Raw genomic sequence first — 23,918 nt, forward strand, 5'->3', positions numbered from 1 at the left:
GAGTTATTGCCCTTTGTTAATTTTGATACTTTATTTTTGTCCGGCCATTTCTCCTAAAGTATAAAAGCTATGGACTTGAAACTTCATAGGATGATAGATCTCATTGAGAAGAAGTGTAGTGCACAAGAAGCGATACTCTGTACTTCATGATTTTAGAGTAATTGCCCTTTGTAAATTATAAAACTTTATTTTTGTCCGGGCCAATTCTCCTACACTTGCTATTGACTTGAACTGTCATAGGATGAAAGATCATGACCCTTGTCTTACCTAATAGGCTTGTCCAGAGCATAACTTGGTCACTATAAGTTTGATTGACTCCAAATTAAGTCTGCTAGCTTTTTCCATTGACCTGAAGTGCAGTGCTTAAGAATCCATCACAGAGTCCTCCTTTTGATCTGTCAGTGTAAAACTTTTCTATGGTATTTTTATTTTTGATAATATAGCAGTTTTATTCAACCTGATGTAATATTGTTACACTCAGTTCAAATGCCACTAAAGTTAAAGGTACATGTACATTGTAAGAGCAGTGTTTCAGAAGAAAATGCCTCAAGTGACAGCTATATTGTTCACAAGGCGACACATCAGACTTGCAGAGTTCCAGTTCATTTAAACATATGAGCCGGCACGACAAAACCAACGTAATGGGTTTGCGACCAGCATGGATCCAGACCAGCCTGCACATCTGTGCAGTCTGGTCAGGATCCATGCTGTTCGCTATCAGTTTCTCTACTTGTAATAAGGTTTGTAAGCGAACAGCATGGATCCTCATCAGACTGCGTGGATGCGCAGGCAGGTCTGGAACTCTGGATCCATGCTGGTCGCAAACCCATTGTGTTGGTTTTGTCATGACGCGGCTCAATTATTATTTTCAGACAAAGATTGCTGTATGACAAGTTTGTGCACAGATAGAGATATTATAGTAGCCGAGTGTTCATCTCCTTCAAGACAAAATTTCCTGGTAAATTCTTAACAATTATACTATATAATGATAATTTTAATGATAATAATATTGTAATATCATAATTCTAAATGATGTTATTAATTTGTAATGTAAACTACATGTATGATTTTTAAATAAAATGTAAAATTTGATAATATAAAGAAAAGTTACTGTTGTACAGGCTTGCAATAGAATTTAATGACTTTACAAACAAGTTCATATTAATTGATGTAAAAGTTAGGACATGTGCATTTTGATTGAAGTAAAAGTTATGATTTTACAAACATGTGCCTTTTGATTGAAGTAAAAGTTATGATTTTACAAACATGTGCGTTTGGATTGAAGTAAAAATTATGATTTTACAAACATGAGTATTTTGAATGAAGTTTTACAAACATGTGCCTTTTTGATTGAAGTAAAAGTTATAACTTTACAAACATGCATTACAAGTGCATCTTGAGAAACATGTTTGTAAATGTTTTTTATAAAGTTGTTTGGCAAATAGTATTTGGAGTTAAGGACAACAATACAGTAATACACATTTTTATGTTATTTTGTTCAGACAGTGATATGTTTGTTTAATTCTACTTGAAGCTTGGAATCCTATATTTGATGTTAGGAAATAAAAGCTACCATAGTTCCTATACCCAGACATAGAAAATATGGAAAGTAACCTTTTGGTTATGATTTTGACCCTGACATAGTCTGTGATGTTACTGCCTTTCCTTTCATTCCCATCCTCTCCTTCCTTACAGCCCATGAGAGACAAATGAGCCACGCCATGACAAAACCGACATAATGGGTTTGCGACCAGCATGGATCCATGCTGTTCGCTATCACTTTCTCTACTTGTTATAGGGTTTGTAAGCAAACAGCATGGATCCTGATCAGACTGTGCGGATGCGCAGGCTGGTCTGGATCCATGCTGGTCGCAAACCAATTATGTTGGTTTTGTCATGGCGCGGCTCAAATAACAATTTGAATAAGGTTGCCTACCGTTGAGGTGTCTAATGTCTGTCAGGGATCATGGGTTTTCAGAGCAAGTTAACTGATATGACACCAGTTCAAGTCAGTTCCTTGAAAGTATTTCTTTTCATCACAGTCAACCTTTAATATGTTCTTGTTTAAGACTATAGCTTTTGTAATATGGAAGTGTTGTATAATCATTAGTTATTTATCAGGTTATTGGATGTATCCCTGCTTCAGGGAAAGAGACAGAAATAGAATGGTTACCACTGGATGAGTCACTGCCACAGTTAGACAATGTCTCCTGGAAGGTCATAGGTCACCAGCCATCATCGGACAGGATCAATAAAGACTATCGTATGTTCATACATCTGGTGCTATTGTTATAGTCAGTTGTGCACTCAAACCTGGAATTGAAACCTAAGTACTATCTATACTAGGGGTGTGGATCGTCGGATAAGTGACGATCCGATCCGAACCACGATTCAGCACTTACGATTCACAAATCGAACTACAAATCTTTTGTTATCAAGACACCCCCCCCCCCAAAAAAAAACAACAATACTAAACATTAAATAATAAAATATAAATTAGGTTTATTTTTTTATTCTTTGGATGAGTATTTTTGTTTTGTTTTTTGAAACCAATTACTTCCTAGCTTAGCATCATGGTACATTGTCTTTAACCGGCAAATTGTATTAGGTAAACTTCATATAATTTATACTCAAATCGTATTTTTCTCGATTTTAAGAGTGTGAGAAACAGTGAATGTATATAAAAAAAATTAAATCGCGATCCACGATCTCTGGGTTTACGAATATTCAAACTCGATTTTCCACTTTGATTCGTGATTATCCGAGTACTCGGATACTCGCCCCAGCCCTAATCTATACAATGTATATTATGCAATGACAGTTCTAAAATTTGGTAAGGTCAGAAATGACTTACCAATGTTAGCTGTATGAGGTAAAGTCAGACAGAACAGACTGCATTTCTTTGCTGTCTTACCACCAAACTCATCACTAGTTAGTTAGTTAGTTATTCAATTTAAACATATTTATGTAGAAATCTGTAATATATCTGTTGTCAGAAGTCAAGTACAGGGTCAGAACTTAAACTTTCTATGCTGGGTAGAGAATGTATTATAATATATGTATATATTAAATATATATCAAGGCATCATTATTGATTTTAAATTTTACTTTTGAGAACACAATATGAATGTCTAGGTTCATTGATGTTCAGTTTGAGATTTTAGAACACAGTATGAATGTCTAGGTTTATTGATATTTAATTTTAGATTTGAGAACAATATTTTACTCTCAAGATCTTATTAGTTATTTTAAAAAAATAATTTAAAATCAGCCTCCAGGAATTGTTATGTATTGGAGAATGTCAGTCAAAACTTTGAGATCTGCTTATTGTGAGACAAAGTTAAAAGTGTCAATTATATTTGAATTTCAGCTAATTTAACCTATGAGAGTATCCTAGTTTATCCATCCAATACTGGGTCAGATACAACGAAAAAACTGCTAGTATTTCCTCATGGTAAGATATTATTTACTTCATACTAAAATGTGATGTGATTCCTGCATGATGTAATGTGATATCTTGACATAGTAAGGTATGATTCCCTGATGGTTAGATATGATTCTCTAATGGTAAGATATGATTCTCTAATGGTAAGATATGATTCTCTAATGGTAAGATATGATTCTCTAATAGTAAGATATGATTCTCTAATGGTAAGATATGATTCTCTAATGATAAGATATGATTCTCTAATGGTAAGATATGATTCTCTGATGGTAAGATATGATTTTCTAATGGTAAGGTAGGGATTTTCAAATGGTAAGATATGAGTCTCTAATGGTAAGATAAGATTTCAGTTTGGTTAGGTATGATTTGTTTGTAGCTACATGTGGATTGTATAATATTCTCAAACTATTCAATATTATAATATTCCTTAAATTATTCTTTAATATTATAAAAAATAAAATAAATAACAATATTTCCTTCAACCCTTCTTTCTTTAAACCTGTTTTAACAAAAGTTCACTTGACTAAAGCAATATTTTATATGCATTTAGGAAATTTTATATAATTTGGCACAAATCTGCACCATCATGAGGACTTGTGCTGACTGCAAAGTTGATGTTTGTGTGACTAATGTCAAAAATATGAAAATGTGTGTCGGCTTGAATTGAGGAATTATATCACAAATTATGATTAATCATGAGAGGGATTGTACCAGCATAATCCAGGTCAATATATGTAAGAATACGATCATAATTTAAGGGTGCATATCTTTAAATACATGGATGAATTTCAGTATAATTGATACAGATGTTCATCACCATGAGTCATTAGGTTGTGCAAAGATCAGAGGTCAAAAATATACTTAGAGGTCAAAGGAACAAACCTTCTACATCATAACAAATATTAACCATTGTAAAAATTGTAAAGCATAAAATTCATGTCAAACACTCTAGCGGTCACATTTTTGCCTCAATCATCATTAAACTTTGTTAGGATGCTTGTCTAGGTTATTGCTTGAATGAGTTCGAACATGGGTCATCTCTGATGAAAAACTAGGTCACAGGAGCTAGAAATATAAAAATATTGTAAACATTCTAGTGACTACTGTTTTGATCCAAATATCCTGGAAATTGGTCAGAAAGTTTGTTTTTATAATATTTAGGTCAAGTTTGAATATGGGTCATCTTGGGTCAAAAATTAGGTCACACCGCCAAAATATGGAAAAACCTTGTCGTGACATATTTGACTCAATTGTCATAAAACTTGGCCAGGATGAATTGTCATTAAACTTGGTCAGGATGAATTGTCTAGGTAATTTCTCGGATGAGTTAGAACATGGGTCATCTTGAATGAAAAACTAGGTCACAGGAGCTAAAAATAGAAAAAATCTTGTTAAAACTCTAGTGGCTACTGTTTTGATCCAAATATCCTGGAAATTAGTCTTAAAGATAATGTTTTCATAATTTCTAGGTCAAGGTCAAATATGGGTCACCCTTCAAAGAGTGGGGGTATATTGCTTTGCATTTGTTCATGACAAGAAGATGACCCCAATCCATTTCGGGGTCTAAGGTCAAGGTCACATTGACCTTGTAACGGTTTTCTATCAATAACTGGACAACCCATGGACTGTTGACCTTTAAGCTTAACAGATTCATAGCTATTGGTCAGAAGATGACCTCAATGGATTTTTTGGGTTAAGGGTCAGAGGTCAAGATCACATTGACCTTATGAATAAAAACGCTTTTTGGTCAATATCCTAACAACTTATGGGCCCTTTACCTTCAATTTTCACAGGTGCATTGGCTTTGGCTGTCATTAATGAGGCCCAATGATTAATAAAATTTATTCTTATATTATTTGGTAAGATTTGTGATAACTTTGTCATTACATTGCTGCACACAACCTAATGATAAAGTCATGACCAATAGATAACGCTTATTGATATATTGGTCAGTAGGTCAAAAGTCAGTTATAATAACCTGAACATGACTATTTGGCTGCCAGGGGCATACATGTTTTACAAATATATCTTGTTCTTCAGACCACTTATTTTTTAAAAAGTCAAAGTTGCTGGTGGGGGTATTAATCACCTTCAGTGATAGCTCTAGTTTGAAGTTTTTATTTTAATTTTTAAGATAATTAGTTAAAAGTTAACTTGTATTTGTTTACAGGTGGTCCTCACAGTACATTTACATCTACATATATGTTATACTCAACATTTCTGTGCAAGCTGGGATACTCAATTCTTATGGGTAGGTTGTATTTACTTGTTCTTTGATTAAAGTGAAATGGTTTGTCTTTTTCAAAGTCCGGTTATGTGTGCTATCATTTTAGCTTGATACAGATTTGATCTGCATCTTATTTGAATCATTTATGCTTTGTGCTTATTTATCCACTGAAGTTTTTAGGTGAAACATTAAAGATATGCTATGCTCATTTTTAAGTAAAATATTTTTATTACAGAAATGTATTGAAATCAATAAAATTCTTACCGAATATATCTTATTTAGATAAAAGAATGTACAAACTTTATAAAGGAATCTGTGCTTCTATTACAGTTCAAGTAAAGCTGGTCCTTGTAGGGTTTAAAACATAACATATCTGCATTGTGTAAAGTCAAAACATGATTATTTTATATTAACAAAAAGACAGTGTAGCAATTATTGATATTTTCAAATAAAATTCGGGCATAGTATATCTGTAGGTTTGAGCTTTTTTTCAAGTGTAAATTTTTGAACCACTATAACTGTTAGTTTAATTGCGCTAAAGGTTTGATGATATGTGAACCACTTAAGTTGTGAACCTATTTGAGTCACTTAAGTTTTAAGCTTATTTTTGAACCACTTTTAAGTTTGTTTCTTGTACAAACATATACTGGTGTAACATGGGTAAACATGATTATAATATACATGTGTTTGAACCTACAATGCCTGGTTTAGAGGCAGACATCTAATCTCTGATTTCATGTACATTGACTTCACATATTTTGGTTAATGTTATGTTGTCTTGTGTCATGTGTTGTATATTAAATTGAGCCGCGTCATGACAAAACCAACATAGTGCGTTTGCAACCAGCATGGATCCAAACCAGCCTGTGCCTTTGCGCAGTCTGATCAGGATCCATGCTGTTCGCTTACAAACCCTATTACAAGTAGGGAAACTGATAGCGAACAGCATGGATCCTGATCAGACTGCGCGGAGGCACAGGCTGGTCTGGATCCATGCTGTCCGCCAACCCACTATGTTGGTTTTGTAGTGACGCGGCTCATTATGTTATTTCAGTAAACTACCGAGGTTCATATGGCTATGGTAATGACAGTATATTTAGTCTACCAGGCAAGTGTGGAGATCAAGATGTTAAAGATGTTCATGTGAGTTAAATTGCCGTCCTTTAATTTCTCCTACTGGGATCCTTCGTAATTACAGGACAATCAGTGTACCGGACTAAATCTATCCCTGTTGAATGTTTGCTTTTATTTTCGTTTCGATTCAGATGTTATTCGGTTTGAAACGTACACACACTTTTCATTTCAAAGTAAATAACAACAAAACCACTCTCAGATAAATATTGTTGATTCTGTCGTTTATTTACTTTCATGCCCTTTTGTTTACTATGTTATTTTATGACTTGGTCATCCCAGGGAATAATGTGGTAATATGAAGGATCCCAGTACCCAAACAGGAAGACAAAAATGATATGATGTGAGAAGATTTAAAGCTGGTTATGATGCAACATTATGATATGGTTTGATAAGATGTGTATCAAAATCTTTATCCAAAGTTATTCTAGTTGCACGTTTTTGAAATTAACACATGTCATTTTAAGAGTCTTTATTACAGTTTCCCTAAATACATGTAGTGAAATACAAGTCTAAATGAGAAAATATGCATGTGTCATGAAATAATAATTTATATAAAATATACACTGCTTTATTTTTTGTTATTCATTTCAAATAAAATATATTACCTGTATCTAAATGTGTTACATGTTATTTGACCCCTAGGATCCTGTACTGTTGTATTTCTCTATATTTCTATTATTCTTATCTCTCATTGTTACTAACCTGTCACCCGTATACTTGATATGCTATATCATAATTCATATCTGACCATTACATATTATAGTTGTGTAATATATTTATATTGTGTATATATATTCTTTTAATGAATATCTTGGATATTTCAGATTTACATTTGTTGTGTCTGTCTATTACCCCACCTGTAATAATATACTATAATGATTACAGTATGCAGCAGTGGAGGTGATAGAGAAGGAAGGTTATGATAAGAATAGAGTGTTTGTATCTGGTGGATCTCATGGGGGCTTCCTTACATGTCATCTTGTTGGCCAGTATCCTGTATGTACCTCTTTTATAATACTGCATGTTTGTTATGTCGCTTTTCATAATTGTGACATTTTAATAGTTTTATATACACGGCTGGTGTCGATTCATGAAGAAATCTTACTTTTTTCTCTAAAAAAATAATGCTTGCTGTATTAAAAATTCATTATAAAAATTGTTGACAGGTTATATGGCCGTATATATAAATGGCTGTTTGCAATATAACCCTCGCCTTACGGCTTGGGTTATATTTACAAATAGCCGTTTATATAAGGTCATATAACCTGTCAACAATCTTTATAACTAATATTGTTCTCTGTTGGATTTAAATGTGTTTTAAACATTGTTGTGCCCCCACGTTAGTGGCGGGCATTTAGATTTACCCTTGTCTGTCCGTCTGTCCGTCCGTTCACTTTTGTGTCGCAGGTAACTCAAAAAGTATTTGACCTAGAGTCATGAAACTTTACAGGAATGTTGATCAGCATGTGTAGTTGTGCACCTGGGTATTTTCGTCTGGATATTTTTAGTATTTTCAGAGTTATTGCCCTTGACTTAGTAAAATTTTGCAATTTTCAACTTGTGTCGCATGTAACTCAAAAAGTATTTGACCTAGATTCATGAAACTTTACAGGAATGTTGATCAGCATGTGTTGTTGTGCACCTCGGTATTTTCGTCTGGATATTTTTTGTATTTTCAGAGTTATTGCCCTTGACTTAGTAAAATTTTGCAATTTTCAACTTGTGTCGCATATAACTCAAAAAGTATTTGACCTAGAGTCATGAAACTTTACAGAAATGTTGATCAGCATGTGTAGTTGTGCACTTGGGTATTTTCGTCTGGATATTTTTAGTATTTTCAGAGTTATTGCCCTTGACTTAGTAAAATTTTGCAATTTTCAACTTGTGTCGCATGTAACTCAAAAAGTATTTGACCTAGAGTCATGAAACTTTACAGGAATGTTGATCAGCATGTGCAGTTGTGCACCAGGTATTTTTTTCTGGATATTTTTAGTATTTTCAGAGTTATTGCCCTTGACTTAGTCAAATTTTGCAATTTTCAACTTGTGTGGCATGTAACTCGAAAGGTATTTGACCTAGAGTCATGAAACTTTTCAGGAATGTTGATCAGTGCAGTTGTGCACCAGGTATTTTAGTCTGGATTTATTTAGTATTTTTAGAGTTATTGCTCTTCACTTAGAAAGTTTTTTTGCAATTTTCAACTTGTGTTGCAAGTTACTCAAAAAGGATTTGACATAGTCATTAAACCTTATGGGCAGGTTGCTCAGCATATTTAGATTTGCACCTGGGGTTTCGCTTGTGGATTTATCCAGTATTTGTAGAGTTATTTCCCTTGACTTAGTTAAAAGATTGACAGAACAGTGGCGCGTCGGGGGCACCCGTGTCCTATGGACACATTTCTAGTTTTTATTCTTGCTTAATAACTGTATTAATATAAGGATGATTATATGTTTAAAAAAAGAAATATTATTATAAAATTCATGTTTGCCCTTTCTAAAGAAGAAAAAATTCATTTTTCTCAGGGAAATTTACCTTTTAAAAGCATCAAAGAATAGAAATAATATGAGCCGCATCATGACAAAACCAACATAGTGTGTTTGCGACCAACATAAATCCAGACCAGCCTGCGCATCCCCGCAGTCTGATCAGGATCCATGCTGTTCGCTTACCAACCCTATTACGTAGAGAAACTCAGATAGCGAACAGCATGGATCCTGATCAGACTGCGCGGATGCACAGGCTGTTCTGGATCCATGCTGGTGGCAAACACACAATGTTGGTTTTGACGTGAAGCAGCTCAATTTTGTTGATTTAAATATATGGTGGATCAAATTTAGTTTATTATCAACTTTTTTTAAATTTTAAAATTTGAATGTTTTGTCAGATGTCATATTTCAAAATAGTTATTCACACTGTCTGTATCCAGTAACCCAGGAATGTGCAAAACTAATGTACAATGTAAAAGTAATGTCAGATCTGTTCATGGCCAAAACAAAGCAAGTAATTGACCAAAATTTTTTGTCCTAAATCAAATTAAAGAAATGTATAAACACATATGGCTGCTTTAAATTTATTTTTAAACTGGGCGTTACAAATTTTTCCAGAAATATGTTTTATTTTAGATCATTCATATTAATGACGACCTGACTACTATTTGGTAAGAACTTCTGTTTTTGATGAAAATAACTACATTCATGTGCTTAACGCTTTACCTCATATATACACGAAACAACGCACTTTCTACCTCCCCCCGCCCCCTTTTATAGGCCTCAAATAGTGACAAAACGCCCTGTCTGGCCCCTAATCACATGTTTTGGTTTGAGAAATGTTGATAAAAAAGGGATCACTTTTTCGGCGCTGTCCCCCATCAAAAAGGTACATCAGGGGGTTGCCAGAAGGGGGATGTGAGAGTCCCTGTAAAGGTATTTTCATACACACAAGTCACAATCAATATTCCAGTCAGGTCAACATTGTCATAAATGATCTTGAAATATAAACACTTTCATGAAAATATTTTTGACAAGGTTTAAAATATATGTCCGCTTTAAATAATTTCTCATTTGATGCACCATAAAAAAATTTGGTTCATTTACTTTTTATGGTGCTTTTTTTGCCACAGAATTGTACTATTTTGCATAACTTTTGCACATTTTTTGCACATACCAGTGTTACTGAGAATTCATGGTGGATTCAGTTAGTTCAGGGTTTTATAAGTATTATATTTACATGTTTTATATTCAGGGTTTTATAAGTATTACATGTTGTAACTATTTTTTATATTCAGGGTTTTTATAAGGCAGCAGTTTGTAGAAACCCAGTCATTAATATTGCTTGTAAGTTAAAAGCTTATTCACAAGTTTTTAAACACAATTTTTAGCCATAAATTTGAAGTTTCATTCAGCTTATTAACCAATCACAAGAGATTCCTGATTACTTATTGATTATCTGAAGAGTATTTGTAGATTTATTTGCTTACAAGTAGTGTCAAAAAGGCAACATCAATGGATAAAAATTTTGTGCGCTGTCAGAACACACAAACTTTATTTCAATTTCCATTATTGCTGTTGTAAACAAAAATGTTTTACAAATGTTTGCCATTGTTCATTTCCAATAAATTAGGAAAGCATTATTATAGACATACTGGAGCAGGGAGGTCATTGATTTTATCTTGATATTTATCTGACTCAAACTCTGAACAAAAAATATATAACATATTTTCAGCAATGTATGGCAGTACAGATATTCCTGACTGGTATGTATGTTTGTTATATAGTCACAATTTTATTAGTACACTGTTGTCTATAGATAATTTTTATGCCCCCGCCATGTAATGGCCGGGGCATATAGTGTTACCCTGTTCCGTCATTCCGTCCTTCCGTCCTTCCATCCTTCCGTCCTTCCGTCCTTCCATCCTTCCGTCCTTCCGTCATTCTGTCATTCCGTCATCATCAGTTTCCGTTCATTATCTTAAGAACGGTTGCACACGTTCAACTCAAATTTGACATATGGATATGTCATGAGAAAATACAGGTCAAGTTCGAATTTGGTCATGGTTCGATGATTTTTGGCAGAGTTATGCCCCTTTTACTTTGAAAATAATATGAAATTTCAGTTTCCATTCATTATCTGCCCAACGGTACAACACATTCAACTCAAACTTGACATATGGATATGTCATGAGAAAATACAGGTCAAGTTCGAATTTGGTCATGGTTCGATGATTTTTGGCAGAGTTATGCCCCTTTTACTTTGAAAATAATATGAAATTTTCAGTTTCCGTTCATTATCTCCCCAACGGTACAAAACATTCAACTCAAACTTGACATATGGATATGTCATGAGAAAATACAGGTCAAGTTCGAATTTGGTCGTGGTTCGATGATTTTTGGCAGAGTTATGCCCCTTTTACTTTGAAAATAATATGAAATTTTCAGTTTCCGTTCATTATCTCCCCAAAGGTACAACACATTCAACTCAAACTTGACATATGGATGCGTCAAAGGAATGTGCAGGTCAAGTTCAAATTTGGTCATGGTTCAATGATTTCTGGCAGAGTTATGCCCCTTTCACTTTGAAAGTAATATGAAATTTTCAGTTTCCGTTTATTATCTCCCCAATGGTACAACACATTCAACTCAAATTTGACATATGGATATGTTTTTGGAATGCCCAGGCCAAGTTTGAGTTTGGTCATGGTTCAATGATTTTGGCAGAGTAATGCCCCTTTCACTTTGCAAATAATATGAAATTTACAGTTTCTGTTCATTATCTACCCAACAGTGTTACATATTCAACTTAAATTTGACATATGGATATGTCAAAGGAATGGGCAGGTCAAGTTGGAATTTGGTCATGGTTTGATGATTTTTTGGCAGAGTTATGTCCCTTTCACTTTGAAAATAATATAGATACATCTTAGGAATAAGCAGTTTAAGTTTGAATTTGGTTGTAGTTCAATGATTTAAGACAAACTTATCTTTCCTGAATGTTGGAAAAATTTTGAACTTTCACTTTCAGCACTCTTACTTTTAGCCATTATTTTGGCTACAAATAATATGCAATATGCTTTTTTTAAAAGGTTTAGACTGAATAATTTAAGTGCCTTGAACATTGTATGAAAATGGTTTGTGTTAACATTGAAAAGTTTTAAGGGCTTTGAACTTAAAATGAAAAAAATAATTAAAGCACCATCTGAAATTTTGGCTGCATACGGGGGCATCCGTGGCATGATGACACATTTCTAGTTTGAAAAGTTTTGAAGGAATTATAAAAAAAAAGAAATTCTTACACATCTTACTTAGTTTTTTAACTACATGTAGACTTTAAAAAATAAATGAGCAAAACCAACCAAGTGCGTTTGCGACCAGCATGGATCAAGACCAAGCCTGCGCGTCAGGATCCATGCTGTTCCCTATCAGTTTCTCTACTTGTAAAAGGGTTGGTAAGCGAACAGCATGGATCCTGATCAGACTGCGCGGATGCACAGACTGGTCTGGATCCGTGCTGGTCGCAAACCCACTATGTTTGTTTTGTCATGTAGAGGTAGATGTAACAGTCACTTGGGTGTAGTCTTTGCTGGCCACAAACTTGTATCTTGATCATAACTTCTTAAGTTCTTGGTGTATTGTCTTCACACTTGACCACAACAAACCATTGGACATGACCTTTGAGAAGACCAGAGTAACCACGACCTTCCCTCATAAATGACCTTGATCTTGAAGGTCAAATTATTGAAATTTTCATTTTTGTGTCGCCACTACGGAGTCTCTATAGTGATCACTTCTCTGTTATTTGTCAGTCTGTCACAAATCTTGTCCAGACTACTCCTAATAAACTCCCTGAGCAATTTCATCCAAAATTACGGGAATGGTCAGTACCAAGTCAAGTTGTGCATATAGTCAGCATTTTTTATTTTTTTTATTTTTATTTTTTAAAATTCTCATGACTACTCCTCTTATACTTCAAATGCAATTTCAATGAATGTTTACAGGATTGATCTGTTTCTTCAAATCCTGGCGCATATCGCACTTGTTTTCTGGTTGAATGATTCATGGCGGAGTTATGGCCCTTAAATGAAAAACGTGGTTTTGCTTGTGTGTTGCAATATACACAAAAGCTTGTCCTGACTTCCTTTCAAAAACTACTGGTGCACTTTCATCCAAACTTTACAGGAATGATAAGTACTAAGTCTAGTTGTGCATATCAATAGCTTTTTATGTCTTAATGAATTTTGTTGAAGTTTTAGACCTTGACCTTGCTGGTTAAATTATTGAATCTTCACTGATTTTTCCCATTATTGACTGCAACTTGGTAAAACATAAATGGATAATTTTTTATACATTGACAAAATGATTTTTTTTTAAAAGATCTTTTAAAATGTTGAACTGACCTTGAGCTTTAAATGACCTTGGCCTTCAAGGTCAAATTATTGAATTTTGGTTAAATAGACATAATTTTGTTATATTTTTTGTACAGATTTGATTAAAAACTTGGACAAAACAACATAATTTTGTTATATTTTTTGTACAGATTTGATTATAAACTTGGACAAAACAAGACTTGCTACCAAACCAAACATAGTAAATGATTTAGATGTGACTTTGACATTATAATATTCAGTATGAAATTTATCAACTTTAATTTGTATAGGTGTAATGTAGAAGCTGGGTTTGATTATGACTTTATAACATTGCCTAGTGAGGAGAGAATGGCAGCCATGTGGAAATGTTCACCATTACAATATGTTGATCAGGTTTGTCTACTTCCTTATGATCCTGTAATATATCTATCCTGAATTTACATAAAGTTGGCCTTATGAATATACATGAGTTTACATAAAGTTTGCCTAATGAATATACATGAGTTTACATAAAGTTGACCTTATGAATATACATGAGTTTACATAAAGTTTGTTTAATGACTATACCTATGTTTACATAAAGTTTGCCTAATGACTATACATGTATAAACTTAAAGTTTGCATAATGAATATACATGTGTTTACTTAAAGTTTGCCTAATGACTATACATGTATAAACTTAAAGTTTGCATAATGAATATACATGTGTTTACTTAAAGTTTGCCTAATGACTATACATGTATAAACTTAAAGTTTGCATAATGAATATACATGTGTTTACTTAAAGTTTGCCTAATGAATATACATTTGTTTACTAAAGGTTTGCCTAATGAATGTACATGTGTTTACACAAAGTTTGCCTAATGAATATATACATGAGTTTGCATAAAGTTGGCCTAAAGAATATACATGTGTTTACATAAAGTTTGCCTACTGAATATATACATGAGTTAACATAAAGTTGGCCTAATGAATATACATGGGTTTACATAAAGATTGCCTAATGAATATACATGTGTTTATATAAGGTTTGCCTAATGAATATACATGAGTTTACATAAAGTTGGCCTAATGAATATACATGTGTTTACATAAAGTTTGCCTAATGAATATACATGTGTTTACATAAAGTTTGCCTAATGAATATATGACTATCTAATAGATTGAGACTCCAGTGATGATCATGATTGGAAATGATGATAAAAGATGTCCACCAAAACAAAGTTATGAACTGTACAAGGCCCTTAAAGCAAGGAACAAACCAGTCAAGTATGTTATATATTTAATATTGTTGTATTCACAGTTCATGCATCAGTGAGGAGGTATTTAACCCCAAATTTCCCTGTCCCTTATTGGTGATCTTCCCCTCCCTCATTGCTGATAGCAAGGGAAGACCAGGTCAAGTATTTACATTTACCTACAGTTTTCTTTGTGCTGCTTGGGCCATTTGTAGATTTTGTAATGCATGGTGCCAAAATTAGGGGGTGGCATATGTAGTCCAAAAAATATTTGACCTAGAGTCATAAGATTGACAAAACATTGGAGTTATTCATGAACAGAATGATACCTTTCATATTTGGTAGTAGGAAGATAAATTGCATGTTATTCTTCCTCTTGATTGAGTAAGGGGTCAGTGGGTCATATGTCAAGAGTGCCAATAATAGATTTCTACTCATTTACTAAAAAAAACAATTTTTTTTACTGATGTTTTTTATATTTGGTAGGATGTTAACTTGCATCCTTTAGATTGAGTTAGGGATCTTGGTGTTTTTACAGTAAGGTCATCAGTGCTAGAAATAGTTTTTTTTTTCATTTTTGCCCACAGAGCCTTTATTTATGGACATATGTCTTTCCTATTAGGTTGGAAGATAACTTGAATGTTTTTCTTTTCGATTGAGTAAGGGGTCAGTGGGCCAAGGTTAAGAAGGCCAATAATAGATTTCTACACATTTGCTAAAGCAGCCTTTATTTTTGACTGATATTTTTCATATTTGAAAGGATGATACTTTGCATCCTTTGATTGAGTCAGGGGTCATTTGAGTCAATGTCACCAGTGCTAGAAATAGATTTCTACACTTTTTTATACAGCCATTGTGAACATACGTAAGGTGGTCCTTTAAGTTTGGATGGAGTTTTAGGTTGCTGGGTTCAAGGCAAAGTCTTGCATTTGCATAACTCGCCAACTTATATTTTTCACAATTACAAAACGCCATGACTCTGTCAAGTTATATAACTGTGTTCACATTTTTATATACTATTTTCGGCCCTTAACTGAGTGAATGGGTAAATATTATTTTAAATATTGTTACTGACAAGAATCTAAGCTGGGGCATTTGTGTTAAAACATACACGCTCTTGTTCACAGATGCAATCTTTTTCATTTTTGGAACATACCTTAGATGGTTCAGTGCTGGGAGTCACAATCACAATTTCAATTCCGATAACAATGAATTTTTTACACTTTCTTAGCTTTTGTATTTTTTACCAATGTGTCATATTTACAAAGAACATACCTAAGGTGGTTCTGTAAGTTTGAATGGAGTTTCAGGTCTCAGGGTTTATGGTAAACATGTTCTTGTTACTTTTAATAATTTATTGTTCATTCATCTAAAGCTTGAGTAAAAATATTTCATCTTATGGTCTTCAGCTTACAGAAATCAAAAACAAACTTCAAAAACATTAAAGTCTTTATAAATATTTGGTAGTCAGTTTGATTTTAAATAATCAGCTTAGGAAAATTAAGTTTTTAAGCCTAATTACATACTTATCTATTTTGTTGTTTGTAAAATAGTATAAATTTATGTTTGTCATTTATATTTTTGCAGATATTTAGCATACCCAGACATTTATATTTTTGCAGATATTTAGCATACCCAGACAATGGCCATCCCATTGTAAAAGTGGATTCTGAAGCTGATGCCTGTATGAATATGTACAAATGGTTCACAGAGTACCAGCCCTAAGAAGCCATTACAATTCAGTTGATGTCAAATAAATATTGAAATGAGTTATGTCATACTATAACTGTGCTGAGTTATTGTACTGTATTTATTCAGAATTTTAAAGCTGATTTTTTTTTTATAATTGTATAAGTGTATGAACAGAGAAATCAGGTTTTCAGATCATTTGAATTATTTAAAAATATCTATCAAGTCTAAACAGTGTTTCAATTTTGAATCAATTCAAGTGTTAAATTGATCGATTTCAAAAATGATCTGGCCAGACTTATCAAATTGGTAGCAAACTTTTAATTTTATTTGAATTAATCATCGTAATGAATTGATACAGTTAAACAGAAATTATGTAAACAGACTTATTAATCTGAAAACACAATTTCCCTATTATGTTTACATGTTTACTCATCTGTTTTTTTTATGTGAAGGAACTGGAAATAATTTTTCCAGATTAATGTTTCATATGATATAGGCAAAACCAGTAACACGTGTGCGAAATTCAACGTCATTTGCTTACTCCATATCTGGCAGAAATCTTATTTTAAATGGTTTTACATATGATTATCATTATTTTAAAGATATACTATGCTCAGATTTTATATCTGGAAATATTGATAATTGCTACACAGTCTCGTTTTAACTAAAATAAATATGTTTTGACTTCACACAAAGTAGTTGTTATGTTTGAAACTAAAATACACACTAAGAGGCCACAATATGAATATATAGTGTCATTAAAAAAACTGCCAGTTTTTAAGCTCACCTGTCACTAAGTGACAGGGTGAGCTTATGTGATCGCTTTTCGTCATGCGTCCGTCCGTCGTCCGTCCGTCGTCCATCTGTAAACTTTTACTTTAAATGACATCTCCTCATAAACCACTAAGCCAATTTCATCCAAACTTCACAGGAATGTTCTTTGGTGGTCACCTTAAAAAATTGTTCAAAGAATTTAATTCCATGCAGAACTCTGGTTGCCATGGCAACCGAAAGAAAAAAACTTTTAATATCTTCTTTTAAAAAACTCTAAGAGCTAGAGCTTAGATATTGGGCATGGAACATTTTCTAGTGAGTGTCTACCAATTTTGTTCAAAATTGGCCCCGCCCCAGGGGGGTCATTGATTTTCCCTATATGCATATAGTAAAAACTTCAAAAAATCTTCTTTTAAAGAAGCCAAAGAGCTAGAGCTAAGATATTTAGCATGAAACATGTTCTAATGGGTGTCTACAAAGTTTGTTCAAATAAAAGCCCTGGGGTCAAAATTGGCCCCGCCCCGGGGGTCATTGATTTTCCTTATATGTGTATAGCAAAAACTTTAAAAATCTTCTTTGAAAAAAACCAAATAGCTAGAGTTTAGATATTAAGCATGAAACATCTTCTAGTGAGTGTCTACAAAGTTTGTTCAAATAAAAGACCTTGGGTCAAAATTGGCCCCGCCCCGGGGGTCATTGATTTGCCTTATATGTGTATTGCAAAAACTTAAAACTCTTCTGTGAAAAAACCTGAATAGCTAAAGTTTAGATATTAAGCATGAAACATCTTCTAGTAAGTGTCTACAAAGTTTGTTCAAATAAAAGCCCCGCCCAGGGGTGTCATTTTGTTTTAAGTATATGTGTATAGTAAAAACTTAAAAAATCTTCTTTGAAAAAACCCAATGAGCTAGAGCTTAGATGTTTAGCATGAAACATCTTATGGGTGTCTACCAAGTTTGTTCAAATAAAAGCCCTTTGGTGAAAATTGGCCCTGCCAGGGGGAGGGGGAGGTCTATATACAGGTGAGCGACCTCAGGGCCATCATGGCCCTCTTGTTAAAGAAAGGACAAACATTACATGACATGTAATAGGAAAAGCAGTTTCCCATTGAAACTTTATTTGTTTTCTTTTTCAAATTAAACATATTCAAGAAGAATTTCATAGATTTAAATTAATTTCTGTGATAAAAATATTTTACCCAAGCATGAGCATAATATTATATATCTTTAATATTATGTAAATACTATTTATATGAATATTGAACGGTGTAAGCTGGTACAACTTTAATTTTTCATAAAATAAATTTTCATTGGCAAGTATGATATTGATATCAACAATTAATTAATGACAAGTTAAAATGAAAATTATGTTCTATTTGTATTTTGAGGACACACGCAAACAAGTCGGTATGAAGTCTTGGAAATATGTGTCCTAGTCATAGACCTCTACTTTGTAAGTTATAAGTATTTGACTGTTCACTACATTCATTCTTTGAAGATGTAATGATTGCTTTGGCGTTCAACCTGTAAGAAAGGAGTTTTTTTTGTTTTTGATTAATTCAGTTTGATTATCAGTATTCAATAATCGCTTAAAAGATGCTAAGGAATAGGCATTTTATGCTTCATCTTTACAGGGTGTTAAATTATTTTCATCTTACGTAAGACAATAAGCTTGTGTTGTTCAGATTCAGATAAAAGTTTTCAAAAGAGACAAGTTTTGTAGTTCCAATCATTATCTGTGTTTCTTTACGTTGGATTTATTCAATTTATTGTTTGTTGCCATAAAGGACATCACTGTTTGAAGGAAAGGTCGAATAAATAATGTACAATGTATATATTACTTCAAGTGATTTTCTTTGTTTCTGAAATTGCATTGTTTTCATTATATTTATTGGCGTCCAGGCTATTTTTATCATATACACGTTGTAGTATTGAATGTGTGTCGTTCCCCTGAAGCCATTTGAGAAGAAAATACCAAAATATTTATGAATATTAACTTCTTTAAATGTTGGTCCTGAACTGATATTGGACGTTTGTGGTATTTAAGTTGACAAGCTATGTAGAAGCTCAATTCTGATATCAGATAAAATGGTTTGACAGAAACATCCCGGGCATATTTCATGAAACTATATACAGAGGAGATTTCATTTAAAACAATTTTGGACTGACGACAAATGAACAACTGACAATCATTGACCCTTATATCTCACCAATGTGCTTAGTTGAGCTAAAAGACTTTATTTAGCTAGGAGATAGCGGATGTCAATAATGAATACAAACATGTATTATATCAGAACATATTGTCCTAGGATGATAATTTGGCCTGAACGGTACATGGGAAAGTCCAAAAACGGGGTTATCTGGATTATTATCCGATATCATAAAAGTTAACACTTACATATACTATATAGCATTACTCTTACAGAATCATTTGTGTATTACCGTTATGGCTCTGTCGGTAGATCGAAATTATTGTAAGCTTTGGTGTTTTGTACTCATAGGTTCGAACCCTACGTAGTGCCATTTTATAACCACAGTTTTTTCTTCTTGCTCTGTTCTTTTTATCATTATAATAATTTATTTATTTTTGTTTTCCTTTTTGATTTCTTCTTATAATATATATTTGATAGTATATATTTATTTCCTTTCATTTTTATTCTTTTTTCTTTTTGTATTTTTTGATCGCAGTGTAATAAAATATTTGATCTCATATTCATGTATGTATACGAAAAAACCGGTCAAACTTGTTTTCTGAACAATTGAGTGTTCTCAGGTAAAAAAAAATGTGTCGTACCAGTAGTCGAACTTCTGTCTGTACAGATAAAACACATTACTGACATGGTTGCTCTACCTACTGCGCTAACAAAACATATGATAACATGCAGTTTTATTTTCATTTTTATAGGTTGTGGCATTGATCTGCCTAACCTTTTTATACGCCCGTTTGAAAAAAAACTGGACGTATTATGGGAACGCCCCTGGTGGGCGGTCGGGCGACGTCCAATTTTGTCTGGAGCATATCTCCTACATGTATGGAGGGATTTTTAATGAAACTTCATAGAAATGTTCACCACTATGAGGAGCAGTGTCGCGCACATGAACCAGGTCTCTAGGTCAAAGGACAAGGTCACACTTAGAGCTCATTGAAAAATGCTTGTCCGGAGCAAAACTTCCACATGTATAGAGAGATTTCAATATTACTTGGCACAAATGTTCACCATTGTGAGGTGGAGTGTCGCGCGCAAGATTCAGATCCTTGCGGCCAAGGTCAAGGTCACACATAGAGGTCAAAGTTCAGATAAAAATAAGAAGATGTGTATATGGACCATTTAGTCATCATTTATTGAGGGATTGTAACACAAATGGTCATTATCAAGACTATGGCTGTGATACATATAATTTAGTTTAATATATACAAGGTCAAGGTCACTAAAGATGGTGAAATATCCAGATTTTGTCTGGAGCATATTTCCAAAATGTATGGAAGAATTTTTATAATACTTTATGGAAATGTTCACCACCATGATATGTATTGCTCCATGCATGATCCAGGTCTCCAGGTCAAAGGTCAAGGTCACACTTAGAGCTCATTGAAAAACGCTTGTCTGGAGCAAAACTTCTAAATTCATAGGGGGATTTCAATATAACTTCGCACAAATGTTCACCATTGTGAGGCTGAGTGTGGCACGCAAAATTCAGATCCCTGCGACCAAAGTCAAGGTTACACATAGAGGTCAAAGTTCAGATAAAAAATTGAAGATGTGTATAGGGACCATTTAGTCATCATTTATTGATGGATTGTAGCACAAATGGTAACTATCATGACTACAGGTGTGACACATTTAATTTAGGTTAATATTTGCAAGGTCAAGGTCACTGGAGATGATAAAATATCCGGATGTTGTCTGGAGCATATTTTCTACATGCATGGAGGAATTTTAATGTTACTTTATAGAATTGTTCACCACCATGAGACGTAGTGCCCTGCACATGAACCAAGTCTCTAGGTCAAAGGTGAAGGTCACAGAGCTCATAGAAAAACGCTTGTCTGGAGCAAAACTTCTACATGCATAGAGGGATTTAAATTTAGTTTGGCACAAATGTTCATCATTGCGAGGCTGAGTGCCGTGCATAAAATTCAGGTCCCTGCGACCAAGGTCAAGGTCACACATCCTATGCATATCTTCCCTACTGTTTTGTTTTAAGGTTCATTTAACAACACAGTGCCAAGAATAAAACTTTACTTGCTAGATAACACTTATCCATAATGCCCCCATCTCCATCTAAAGCTTTCGTAAACGAGCGTATTTTGTGACTATGGCACCCTTGTTTCGCATTGTTATTGGTCTATGTTATGTAAACAAAGGCTCAAGGTATCATCCTAGGACAGTATTATGTCAAATTGACCAGCTAAAATATGTGTTTATTCAGTATAAACAATATGACTCTCTGCCGGTGAATATCACATCATATTCAATGACTCACTAGTTAATAATTGTTTTATTATATGAATAGGATTAGAATTTAAAAGAGGACAAAAAAAAAATGAAACCTTACATACATGTACATATTTTGACACGTTGAAGCGCGGGAAAAAGACGCACGTGTTAGGCTTGCAACGACTATTCAAACGCTGCGCATGCAAAAGTAATTCACGTTTATACTCGTCATTGCGGTGTTGCCTTCAAGTATAATAGTAAAGTAATGTTATTTTAATCGAGAAATATGCCATGAAGAACAAAACGCGACGTATATTTTTTAATTACTAGTAACAGTCTTAGACTAGATTGAGACTCATATTTTATGACCATACACGTGTAAGATTGAATATGAGTCTCAATCTATTTTTAGAATGGGAAAGTCCAATTCAGCCAGTCTCCAAGTGAATATGATTTTATAAAAAAGGTTCTGTTAACTACTGTTTAGACAAAAAAGACAGGAATTTGATTAAGCCTACATAATAACATAAAGAATTTCGAATAATTAGTATTGAACAAGTTGGGCATAATATTATTTCATTCAAACGGGTTTGATAAACTAACATTAGTAAGGGAAATTAAAGATTATAATGTTATATGTCTAAAATTATCCTATAACTCAATTTTTATGGTTTTATATCATGAATATGATGCTCAATATTTTAAGTTCCAAAAATCATAATTTGTAAAGAGATTACCAAAATAAGTCTTAGCCAATTTTTTTCAATAAGAAATGCATGCAATATATTTTAATGATTGCATATATTGCGTTTAAATATTTGCAGTGCATATTTTACATATTCTTGTATGTTTGAAAATTGTTTTAGAAGCATAATTATATACATATACTGTATAAAATTTCACGTATGTGTTGTTACAACCTGTTGTTACGACGACAGAAGATGGCAATGTCATAATTGGAGAGCATGGTCGTTCTTGTTATCCCCCGCCGATGTGATCGGGAGGGGGATAAAGTCTTGGCGTTGTCCGTCCGTCCGTCCGAATTTTGTTTCCGGAGTAGTTCTCTGCAACTACTGGCTGGAATTCAACAAAACTTTATGGGAATCATCAATATCAAGAGGAGATGCGCATATCATCGACTTGTTACGGTCCGACCCTTTAACTCAGAGTTATGGCCCTTTATTAGTTATGTAGTATGCATATAGAGTAAAAATCGTTTCCGGAGTAGTTATCTGCATCTACTGGCTGGAATTCAACGAAACCTTATGGGCATCATCAATATCAAGAGGAGATGCGCGTATCGTCGGCTTGTTCCGGTCAGACACTTTAACTCAGAGTTATGGCCCTTGTTTAGTTATGCAGTATGCATATGGAGTAAAAATCGTTTCCGCGCTACTTCTCTGCAACTACTGGCTGGAACCTTTATGGGAACCTTCAATACCAAGAGGAGATGCGCATATCGTCGGATTGTTCGTGTCAGACACTTTAACTCAGAGTTATGACCCTTGATTAGGTATGCAATATGCATATGGAGTAAAAATCGTTTCCGGAGTAGTTCTCTGCAACTACTGGCTGGAATTCAAGGAAACTTTATGGGAATCATCAATATCAACAGGAGATGCGCGTATCGTCGGTTTGTTCCGGTCAGACACTTTAACTCAGAGTTATGGCCCTTGATTAGTTATCTGTTCGCTTACAAACCGTATAACAAATAGAGAAACTGATAGCGAACAACATGGATCCTGAACAGACTGCGCGGATACGAAGACTGGTCTGGGTCCATGCTGGTCGCAAACCCATTATGTTGGTTTTGTCATGACGCGGCTTATTTAGTGGTTTACGAACTCACTACATGAGGCAAGTAAAACATGACGCTGCTCGTCACTCAAACTTTAACTATGATAAGTGCAACTGAACAAAGCACTTATAAAATTACCTGAAATGATTTCAACAGAAATATTTTGCATTAAAAAAAATGGATTAACTATTCCTTGAAAATTACCACAGCTATTTTTTTCATAAATAAAACGACTAATTCCTAAACTTAAGCGGGTGAAACAAAAATATACACGCTAAAAATTGCTCAAATGTTTTGTGTTTTATATAAAAAC

General features: G+C 33.7%; 1 protein-coding gene across 3 annotated transcripts in view; it reads left to right on the forward strand.

Annotated features, from left to right (window-relative positions):
* Positions 1-17,262, forward strand: part of LOC132748094 (acylamino-acid-releasing enzyme-like) — a 42,925-nt gene extending 25,663 nt beyond the window's left edge. The window contains exons 12-22 of one of the 3 annotated variants that reach the window (XM_060737641.1): positions 873-958; positions 2,122-2,263; positions 3,371-3,454; positions 5,616-5,696; positions 6,727-6,815; positions 7,692-7,802; positions 10,591-10,639; positions 11,028-11,058; positions 13,956-14,058; positions 14,828-14,934; positions 16,491-17,262. In XM_060737641.1, the coding sequence (XP_060593624.1) occupies positions 873-958; positions 2,122-2,263; positions 3,371-3,454; positions 5,616-5,696; positions 6,727-6,815; positions 7,692-7,802; positions 10,591-10,639; positions 11,028-11,058; positions 13,956-14,058; positions 14,828-14,934; positions 16,491-16,533 (926 nt within the window). In that variant the 3' untranslated portion in view covers positions 16,534-17,262. The remainder of the gene's footprint in view (positions 1-872; positions 959-2,121; positions 2,264-3,370; positions 3,455-5,615; positions 5,697-6,726; positions 6,816-7,691; positions 7,803-10,590; positions 10,640-11,027; positions 11,059-13,955; positions 14,059-14,827; positions 14,935-16,490) is intronic. The other 2 variants (XM_060737640.1, XM_060737639.1) reach the window with 2 other exon arrangements.
* Positions 17,263-23,918: the final 6,656 nt, after the last annotated feature.

Source organism: Ruditapes philippinarum, unplaced genomic scaffold (genome assembly GCF_026571515.1).
Source record: "Ruditapes philippinarum isolate M1 unplaced genomic scaffold, ASM2657151v2 ctg711_1_1_1_1, whole genome shotgun sequence".
Classification (NCBI taxonomy): Eukaryota; Metazoa; Mollusca; class Bivalvia; order Venerida; family Veneridae; genus Ruditapes; species Ruditapes philippinarum.